This window comes from Pygoscelis adeliae, unplaced genomic scaffold, assembly GCF_000699105.1.
Source record: "Pygoscelis adeliae isolate BGI_AS28 unplaced genomic scaffold, ASM69910v1 Scaffold31, whole genome shotgun sequence".
NCBI classification, from domain to species: Eukaryota; Metazoa; Chordata; class Aves; order Sphenisciformes; family Spheniscidae; genus Pygoscelis; species Pygoscelis adeliae.
In genome coordinates, this window is record NW_008824233.1 from 2297125 (window position 1) to 2308535 (window position 11411).

The 11411-nt window shown below is 37.4% G+C and overlaps 1 protein-coding gene across 1 annotated transcript in view; it reads right to left on the bottom strand.

The window, feature by feature from the left end:
- Positions 1-11411, bottom strand: part of PDE5A (phosphodiesterase 5A, cGMP-specific) — a 140514-nt gene that overhangs the window by 47990 nt on the left and 81113 nt on the right. Inside the window, exons 3-4 of the mRNA XM_009334918.1 lie at positions 2073-2655; positions 444-533 (exon numbers count right to left, since the gene is read on the bottom strand). Of these exons, the coding sequence (XP_009333193.1) occupies positions 444-533; positions 2073-2655 (673 nt within the window). The remainder of the gene's footprint in view (positions 1-443; positions 534-2072; positions 2656-11411) is intronic.

Consider the following 11411-nt stretch of genomic DNA (forward strand, 5'->3'; position numbering starts at 1 on the left):
AGTTAATAGAATGTAAAAAACAGCCTTTTAGACAATGATAAAACCCAATTTGTGTCCTCTGAAGAAAATAATGTGGATACAAGCTAAGCTGAAGTACAGCAACGCTTAATTGCAATCTGAGCGTGCACTGAGATAGACCAATAAGTGTGCAGAGAACTTTAATGCTGACAGATACTTGGTACAGGAACCGGGAACAGCAATTCTAGAGTTAAACACATATATTCTACTTCTGCATCTGGGATTAAACTCTTCTTGACAATTCCCTTTGGCTTACATTACTGAACTAGATAAGATAAAATTAAAGCCCAAGCAAACATAAGCAGTCTTTTTAAAAAAGAGATGGTTTTATACTGTAAGATAATGACTGACAGCTAATAAAAGTTTAAAGCATTAGCATAGCTGGGAACAGTATTACATGAAGTCATCCCAATACTGCAACTTACCTCTTCCCTATGGTTCTTTATCGGCATACAGAGAATACTCTGAGTCTTATACCCTGTGATCTGGTCAACTTCTGCATTGAATCTTGGATCCTGATACAAGAAAAAAACACCATTATTTGATTACTTGCCTAAAGACCAGTTCTTTTTCTTCCCTGGTTTAAAGGTTAAGAGAAGTACAACATTTGACTTAACTGTTACCCAGGATAACAAAGGTTCCATTACTAGCTAATAATTGTATAAAGGTCTTACTATCAGTGTGTTAAAACAACAACAAAAACTTGTGTGGAACATGAGTGCCTGTGGACAGATACAACTGCCAGAAAGAACAAAAAAAACCCCAAACCCTAGGAGAAGCCTTTCTTGAGCCTAGACCATCATTATAATAACCATATACGTGGACTAACCATCCCTAGTATAGCTTTTATCATCAAGAAGAAATTACAGAAATATACTGAAAGGCATACGACCACAGAGGAACAAAGTTTCATGAATGTGGTTAGTGTTTTTGCTTTTACCAGAGATTGCTCATTTCATTTTTTTCAGCTGAATAGTGTTAGAAAACTCTGATTTTTTCAAAATCTTACTAAAATAAATCAGACTATTTTTAAAGGCTGCTGTTCTTTCTCTAGTAATTGATTTCAAGTTGAGCATGATGGACCCAATTCAAGAATGAACTTTTAAACTACAAGGACAGGTGATGTCCCGCTGGAAACGTATTTAGCAAATGTTTAGACAGTTTCTGAGGCAGCAAACAAGTGTCTGTTGAAAATGAAGCCATATGAAATCATACCGCTCTTTTTTGCTTCTGAAAAAATCTACTCCATAATGTTACCTAATACTGTAAGCACGCTCAGATTAACTGAGAGATGATCAATCAGAAGTGGTAATTTTCAGCTCTGTATGCCTTTATTAATTAGTGAATTAATCAATTAAGTAATTCATTAAAATTTCCATCCTCCCTAAATTCAAAGCACAAAATCAGCATATCCAAAGAGCCTGGAATGAAGAGATGTTAAGCTAAGATGTAAGAGATGTCCTCTCCCAGTGCTGGAGTCTCTTCCTTTTTTCATCTGGCCTTGTATTAAATAACTCAAATCGCAGAGTATCATTTCATTTGGGAGAACTCTATACAGTTCAAACCCCCATCCCGTTCTTTTCATTCAGCTCCTACTCTTTGTGCCTCAGGTGTGATAAAATTCTCCGAGTATTTTTAATCACAGGACTCCCAGTTTTGCAGACAATTACACTCACAGTTTCATCCATTTTGGTGCAAAAGTATCTTACGTCCTTCTACAAGAAGGAATGTAAACATTTAAGTGTCCAAAGCTAGAAATGCAAATACTGGTGTGCACATAGCTGGTTAAGATGGGGCTGATATCTGACTGCTAACGTCAAACTTACATAATTTATTTTGATGTTAGCATTCCTCTAGCAGTAGTCATAGCTACGTGTTTCTGTGTATGCATGTATCTTTAATACACGTATTATAACCAAAACCATGGTGTCGGGTTTGCATCTTGACTGGTTTAAGTCAATATAGCTCCAAATGCATATACTAAAATGGCAATATTACAACAGCTGGCTTTTTCTTTTTTCAAGAATTGTTCAAGATAAATTTTCCTGGTTTACCTCATAGGCATTCTTGATATTCAGAGGCTGGCCTATAGCTGCTACATGACCCACAATGCCCTTGTTCCACTCCAGGCGAATGCAGTTGTTGGAAGCTTCTTCCAGGGTGGAGCCTTCTGCCACATCAAACAGCCTGCTTACAAGAAACTTCTCATTAGAGCTATCCTCACAGACCAAGAACAGGGAATAGCGATCAGCTGCTATAAGCTCATGGATATGTAGGAAAATTTTATGGCAAAGCGCTGTGACATCTAAGTGACTAGAAATGTCTTTCACAAGTTCTAATAGTCTTGAGCACTGATCCCCTGCACTGGTCTCAATCCTTGGAGATTGCAGAGGCATCTGTTCCTTCTTTTCAGAGCCAGAGAGGAAGCTCACTGCTCCTACTGAGTCCTTGACAAAAATAGGCCTTAAGGGTCTGTCAAATTCAGAAGCAGAGATTTTCCTTGCTGGCGTCCCAGAGTTGGTGGTCTCAGCACAGGCAGGCTGGTGACAAGCACAGATTTCAGTCTGGGACTTGGTTCCCTCCTTGCAGACGGGGATGGTATGAACTCTCTCAGCAAACCATGCATTAACCATTTCTCTGTAAAACAAAAATAAAAATACAGTGAATGATGTAAGTTAAAAATCCTCAGGAACTAACACGTATTTGAAGAGGACGCTGCAAAGACGGCAACTGTAAACCTTTTCATACCGTGGACGTGAGTGCCCCTTTACTGCAATAGTAGTTAGTATCAATATTCTTCAATTTTACGCAGCACTTAGCCGAGATTAAGCAGTAATATTTTATGCCCCATAAAAAGGAAGCTATTTCTGCCTAAAGGAAATACCTGAATAGGGCAGAGGAAGACTGCTTACGCTGTGGCTTTCAGAATACAGAAGATCAGAAGTTTACACTGTAATTTTGTGCTTGAAAAGTTCTGGTCCTTCCCATTCCTAAGATTTGGATTTCTGTAGAAGATGTGTATATATTCATATGAAGACAAAACTTTGTTTTAATTCTGTTTTTCTAGACCATTTCTAACTTTTAAAAAGATAATTTTGAACTTTAATTCTGTCAAATCACCTGCAGCCCCTCCTATTTTTATGTCGCCTACACACTATTTTGAAGTTAACTTTCCCTGCTCTCTCAGACTTAATGAAAAATGCTGTTTTGACTCAAAGCACAAAAGTTTTGCTTAAAAACTGTCAGAAAGAAACATGAATATTTCTAATTCAACCCCCTCCAAAATAGTGAAAAGACAGACTGTTTTCATGCATCTCTCCTTTCCTTGCAGGTGAAACTCATTGCCTAACTCAACCCAAAATATTGAATACCCCCAAAATTATATTTTTGAAGAGTTTACCATTAATTAAAAAATGTCACGCATCTCTAGTATTTAACTGTATGTCTCAAATTAACTTAGCAACTAGAATGCCAACCCTAATAATGTCCTCACTAAATACAGCATGTCTTGAATTATCCATAAGCACACATATCATCAATAACATGAGTATACTTTTTCTTATCACTGTAATATTTTCTTGTCCAAAATCTGTTTGGTTTGGGGTTTTTTTTCTTAAATACAGGGCTTTTTATTTCATTTACTCAGTGTCGAGGATTCCTCACAGCACATGACCTACTCTCAGAAGAAATGTTTTTTTCTGAATTACATAATGTATGGGCCTATGAACAGCAAAAATCCTATTAAAACGTCTGATCTTTTGGAAACCTTTCATGGTGGTCATGTTTTAAATTTGGGATATTTTTTATTTGCTCAGCAGACCACAGGAATTTCGAGAGTGAAGCTGAATGAAACCATGGAAATTAGTCAGGTTAGTCAGCCGCTGATACGTTACATGCGTCAGTGTATGTTAAATATGAAAAGCACTGCACATAGCCTTTTTTTTCCTTGCGGAACGGCTTCATCTATGTTGTAGAATGCAATACTGCAAGTGTAATTAACCATTAATTTGAAGTAATCGATTAAAATCTAAAGTCCACCAATATTATTTTTATTAGCAAGCAATCCACAACAGGAAACTTATTTGTCTTCTATCAGAAAGGTTTGAAAGAGTTTTTCAGATTTTGCAATCACATATCATTTGGAGACCTCAGCTGTAGGCAAACGTGCTATGAAAAATTGAATTGATTTAGAAAATAGTGCACTGTAAAGCGAGCACCAGGGCAAAAGAAAGTCGTTATGTTACCGTACCCATTCCACTTCAGTGAGAGCTACCTGGTAATTTTTTTCTCCTCAAAAAACTGTGTCTGACTGAGGTAAAGATCACTCAATAAAGCACTGAAAAACCAAATTCTTCTCTTATTCACACCAGTGCAACTCCACATAAATGGATGATAGACTATTCTTTATTTTGGCTTCTGCCTGTGTACTGTGGTCCTGATCATGCAAAACCTTACATACATGGTTAATATCATTCGTAGCCCCAGTGATCTTCAAGGCTGAATGGTCAGTGTGGTCACATAGGCCATTTGTAAATCTTTTGACGATGAGAGTCCAAAACCACTGAATGAAAAGTCGGACACAATTAAGGCGGTGGGAGTTTTGCCTCCGAGTTCCACAGAGCTAGGATTTCATTCCATGTTTTTACATTTTCCATGAAGCTCCTGGAACAGTGCTTGCTGTAGCAATAATATACCTCAATCAACATCTATGACAAATTTCCCAGCAATCTAAAGCTAGTCCAATCACTGGACACATGGTGCCAGAGAACACAACGAAATTCCACTGTTATTCTGAAAGAGTTTTGGTTCATTGCTTAGCTACTTATTTTTAAAGGAAGTAAGCTCTGCTTTTTAAGTATATTAATAAAAACTACCAATGATCCTTCTTTATTACAGCAGTGATACGTATTTTTTTGTGGAGTTACCTCATTCAAATGTTTCTTGCAGTGAAGAAGCATGAAGAACAATTAATATATTATTAGATATTATATCTTATTATTGTATAATTATATATAACATATATTATTATATGACTTTAACAAGATTACTTTATAGTACTTAAACAGGATAAATATGAAATGTGGGAGCCGTGACCATGTATTACTGAAACGCATAATATAATTTGCATAGGGCAATATCACATTTGCAAAAGCTGTTTCAATGAGAGTCAAAATAAGAAACTAGCATTTGATAACATTTGGAATTTTCATTAATTAAACTGAATGAGAAAACAGAATGAAAATTGGTGATGAAAATGACCAAAAGTATCCTTAAGAAAAATAAAAAGCTTAAAATGCAAAAATTTGTAAGTAAACACAGTACAACGTCTAAAATCAGTGCTGGTAACTCTTGTCATCGTATGTGTTATGTTCTATGTGGGATCTTTTTGTCTTACTCTAATCTCCAATAACAAGAATAGAAATTACCTGGAAATTTTAGCTTTTTCTAAACAAAATTTAGCATCTAGCACTAAGGCTGCAGAAGAGAACCTGAAAATGCGAGCTGGGTGCATTTAAAGCCTCAGACACAAGAAGGTTGATATAGAATAACCAATAGATTTAAAAGAAGGCTTGTGACTTGACCCAGCTTCATGATTGTGTGTGCTGACTTGATTTGTGAACATCGAGGACTGGCATTAATGCAAAGTAAGATTTAAAAGTATCCGTAATAGCCTGGTATCAGATGGAGAGTGTTCTTAAACTAGCAAGTGATTAGGCATAGGAAACCGTGTACTTTGTCTGGGCATGTTTGAAAATGCACAGGTGTGAACCTGTACTATTGCTGAGTGACAGCAATTTGTAGAGCAATCTGATTCACTGCTTATTTACACATGAGGAAAGGAGAATATAAAATGCTATCATTTCACCTAGCTCTGTTTTACACTGAATTTACATACATGGATGTGTTGCTATAAGATACAAGGCAGAGAAAGAATCAGGTACCCTTTGTGGACAAAGCAAAAGCTAAAGCAGAAATTTGGTTTATCAGTTGAAACCTGCCATTTTATTTATTCTGGAGTGTTGTGTCATGATGTCCCCTGGCCTTAATGGTGTAGTAATAGTAATCAGGAAGAACAATGTATTCTGAATTCTAATACCGGTTCTCAAACTATGGCCATGGCATAATTCAGTTTTTACCTTCTTGCCTTCTTACTATGTAAAATAAGCATTCATTTCTCTATCTTATGGAGGTTATCGAGGGATGTGGAACATAACTGTAAAATCTTTCACATGAAAGTAATTACATTTCTTTAGTAAGAACTGACTACTTGTTAGGTATCTGCACTATTTATGACGCACTTTGACATTGAACAGAACTATACGTTCTGCATGATTATGAGCAACATATTCCTGTCCCCTTTAATGTCTCTTAGATGACGGTCCAATAACTTGCCAACATAGTGTGCAATTCTCAAAAAGCTCTGTAGGTTAGCAATGACAAAAAATCCTTAACTATACTGTTTAAAGCATGGGTTTCAACTTCAAACCATTTAGGCATTTTTGTTTGGGCAACAGGAAAGTTGTTCAAATTCAGCTGGAATAAGAACAGTGTTCACTGACCTTTACTGAATGCCTCTTCTAACAAGGAAACTATTTAGCTCCTTTTACTCACACAGTTATACACACGGGTGGAAGAACTAGCATTTCACATTAACTGACGTATTCTAACTCTATTTAAAATCTATCAGACAAAGTCTTGACATGCATTTGCTTGTTGGCACTCAATCCTATTTAACAATGCATGACAAGAGTGTTATTACTAACACAACTACTTTCTCAGCACAGAATTAGCTCAACAGATACCCGATACCAGACACATACTGAACCACAAGTGAGGTTGCTGGAAATTAGTAACAAGTGCTGTGTTTGATTAAGATGTCATTTTGAAAGGACTACAAGAAGAAACAAACACTTGTGACTATTCATATGAATAGTCTTCAGTAAGCTTTGGCATTGTCAAGAGCTGATTGTAAGGACAAGACCCTTGCTGTAGAAGTAAGCTTAGAAGCTGCAGGAGTGTACTAAACAGGAGCAGATACTGATCTGTAGTGATCTACGCAGATAGTTAAAACCAATGCAATGTCTCCATCCCAGCACAGCAATCACTGCCTGCCGAGGAGTTACAGGCATCAGCATCCATTCCTCATGAGCTGCATGCATCCTTTACTGGACTATTACCCTTTACTGCAGTACGAGCCTCCACTCGAGAAAGCTATAATTTATCCCAGAGTTCATAAACAGGAATAGTTGCATATGAAGTAACCATTTTTTAGTCACTTCTATCAGCCAAATCCAGTCTTTCCTCTATAAAACACTATTTCAAAGGAGCGTGACAATAGTGACTGCTGAATTTGGTGGGTGACCTCATCAGCAGATGACAAAATTGGAGAGGAATTTTGAAGAGAGAGGGATGAGGAGGGGATGAAAATACAATGGCAGGTAAAACGTTTGAAGAAAAAAAAAATGTTTGTGTGATCCTCCCCTCTATAATCACTTATATACAAGTACGCATTATCTGCATTACATGAGAACTCAGGAACTTCAGAGGAATCACTGTGCAGAAGGTAGACCTGTCCCTGAAAAGGAAGAACTTTTCAATATGAATAGGCAACAAAAATAGAAAATCACTGGGTGAGAAAACACAGGCACAAGGAAGCGACATGGCTCGAGCCAGGTCATGCAGAAGGGCACAAGTAGACCTGAAGACAACCTCAGGTCTAAGGCCTGAAGAGAGCCGTGCTTTATTTCCTGTGCCATATGTATCGAACCATGCTGACCTGACACTAATTACTATTCTACTTATACACTGGGAATATTAGAGTATTTATTGTATCCATCTTTGCTTCATTGTGATTATCTTCAGAATAAACAGCATACTTCTCAAAAAAAAAACCCCAAACCCAAAACAGTGAAGATGTTTGAAGAGTATCAGCCAGATTATAATTGTCTTGCTCACACATGTAACCATGCTACATATGTAAGACCACACCAATGTGACCATTCAGCAAGTATTTGGTATCTTTGGACAAAACGTGCAAAAACAGAGCACAAAAGTAATACCGAGATCCAACAACGATAGTATACTGCATCTTACTTATCTTGCACAAAGAATGCTAATAATTACTGTACCATAAAAGTACTGAGTGTTGAGTAGCTTTCAGTGAAACAACAAATAATTCCCCATTTTCTCTGTTGCTCATAAATCTTTCATATATACAATGTGTAATGTTTCAGCAGTTGTGTGGACTGTTTTGCTCATTTTTCATTCAAACCAGCAGTTACTGATAACACACTTCAGGAGAGGGATTCAATCCAAACTTGCCTACTAGAAGATGCCAGCTTTCAAGTATCTGAATTCCTGTGGCCTAATCCTGCTAGTGTTGAAATCAACAATATTTCAAGCCAAGCTTCGTAACTATTTTCTCAATTGCTTTCCTTAAAATAACCACTAGATGTCTTCAAATTTCTTTCCCGCATCTGGACATAATTTAGACGTAGAAATCATTTAAAGCATTAGCAACAACTCAAAAACTATTCAGTTTTAACAAATTAGTTTGAAAGTCAAAGTCACTGGGATATTATACTTGCCTTCCCATTTTCTTTCCAGTACTTCCTACTTCACAATCATTTTCTAAGTGTTTTTGTCTCCTTTCTGGCCATGGAAACATTTAAATAAACTGTATAAGGCCTCATTAGATGGAAACAGTAAACTGACTGTAAAAGAAGTGTTCTCAAACTAACTAAAAAAGTAGATTGACAAAGACAATAGTTGTTTTTCCTTAAACCCTTTCCAATTATAGTTACTAGAGATGCTATTTTTAACAGTGGTAGGCAAAGTTTTTGAAGACGAAGTATGACTTAAAGTTGGTGCCAGTTTTTTGGCACAACTCAGTCAAATATATAAGTATACATTTAACTTTAAACATGTTAAGTGGCCCAACTGACTTCTGTTTGAATACAGATCTAAATTAAGAACTCCAATTCTTGATTCAAACCATGCTCATGAAAGAGTGAAATAACAACTTTTTAGAACTATGAAACAATGTAAATCTTGTCTGAATGCTCATGTTGTTTTTTTAAAATAGGAGGCAGAGGTTGCTTTATTATTTGAAGCAGAAGTATTTGAAATGGAGGACTAACACTAACAGGCTATTCTTGGCTATTTTCAAGTTTTCTTTAACAACCAAACTGCAACCATAACTTTTCACAAGAAAGCCTTCCTCCTTAGAAGGGACTTTCTATTCACACTATAAAGAAAGACAGAGTAAATCGTCAGGGCTTCAAGGTCAAATTCTAAAACATTACCTTTATTTCACCTCCAAATGTTTGCTTCTTGTTCCAAGTGCAAAAAAATTAAAAATAACTATGTACCTCATGATTTCATTGTGGAAAGCAACAGGACAATGCCAGTGACTTTGGTGAAAGACGGATTAAAAGTTAAGTTCACACCTGCCTGGAGACCTCACGTAAGCCTTAGGCACCACTTCAGTTCCACTTAAATTCCTAAAATAGGGGTTAAGTAGGACTTAAGTGGTGCAGAGGCTTTGGGATGGCTGTCTGTGCTGGGGTGAGTTCACCATAATGCACAAATGGGAAAATATATATCTTTTACTAAGCAAATATATTTTGTGGCTATATTTTCAGTGCCAGACCTAATGTGAAATTACAACCATTGAGTTATTCACAAGGGCCATTTGAGTAGGGCTTCTTTTCTGGCACTTTGTAACTAGCTCCTCTTGTATTTAATGCCTTTTTTTTTTCTTTTCTTCAAGTAAATCATATATAATGAGAAAGCATTCCATGGAAATTTATGTATGTTTCTTTGCCAGTAAGGAAGAGAAAGACTTGTATTCTGTAGTTTATTGATTAATTATATTTATTCATGACAAAAGCAAAATGCTTCCTCTTTAATGGTGAAAATGAAAATAGGTGGTAGCATATTAGTTCAAGTCAAGAATGTATTGTCTAAAATTGCATTGTTTGTAATTCTTGATCTGAACCATATATTCCCACACAATTCAGCTTTAATCTAGCATTCAAATAAGCATGAACATAAGCTATGATGTACTTTATTTGATCTGAAGACATCATAGGTGATGTTATAATGAATTTTATCCTTCTGCAGAGAGCTAGCACAATGTCTACACACTATGGAAGTCTCACTTCAGCTTCAAAATTAGACTGACTGGTATTTTTGTTTTATATATGTAGTCTTTGTCCTCATCCTGTACAAAGACGTGAATTTCCTCCTCACATGATGATTCTTCAACAGATGCCCAACACAAAACTTCCATGAACTTCTACTATTTAGAAATAAAAGGTGTCTAACTTTCTTGTCTCCCACAGAGGCGATGTATGCCTCAGCTCCACTTTTATTCCCAGTTGCCAGAAATTTGACCCTGTTGTCTAAAGTCTTCCTAGTAAAAGCAAAAAAATGGCAGTGAGATTTCAAATGCCTATTGGCATTATCAAAAGTACTGTAATATGATAATAAAGTTACCCTGAAACAAAAGGAGGCAAAAAGAGATGTTAACTGTTAAAGTAGTTCACCCCATCTTATTTTCTACCTGTCCTCTACTGTTTACCAGTTGGATTTTAATTAATGTATTGTGCACGCCTGCTCGTTTCTTACTACCTAGGGCAAACGGTACCGAGTAAAAGCACACTGTCCTTGTAGCTGCTCAGTACTATCTGCTGACTAGTTTATCTTCACACCGAAGATGATGCTGTGTAGGAGTTCAGATTATAGCTTTTTGGGAATTAAAGATGTAAATTGCTACCTAAGTGATTTCAAGTCCTGCCTGACCAACCTAGTGGCCTTCTATGATGGAGTGACTACATCAGTGGACACGGGAAGGGTACAGATGTTGTCTATCTGGGCCTCTGTAAGGCCTTTGACACGGTCCCCCACAACATCCTTCTCTCTAAACTGGAGAGGTACGGATTTGATGGGTGGACTGTACGGTGGGTGAGGAATTGGTTAGATGGTCACATCCAGAGCGTAGTGGTCAACGGCTCAATGTCCACATGGAGATTGGTGATGGGTGGCATCCCGCAGGGGTCCGTACTGGGACGGGTACTGTTTAATATCTTCATCAATGACATAGACAGTGGGATCGAGTGCACTCTCAGCAAGTTTGCAGATGACACCAAGCTGAGTGGTGCGGTCGACACGCCAGAGGGACGGGATGCCACCCAGAGGGATCTGGACAAGTTCAAGAAGTGGGCCCATGTGAACCTCATGAGGTTCAACAAGGCCAAGTGCAGGGTCCTGCACCTGGGTGGGGGCAACCCCTGGTATCAATACAGGCTGGGGGATGAATGGACTGAGAGCAGCCCTGCCGAGAAGGACTTGGGCGTAGTGGTGGATGAAAAGCTGGACATGAGCCAGCA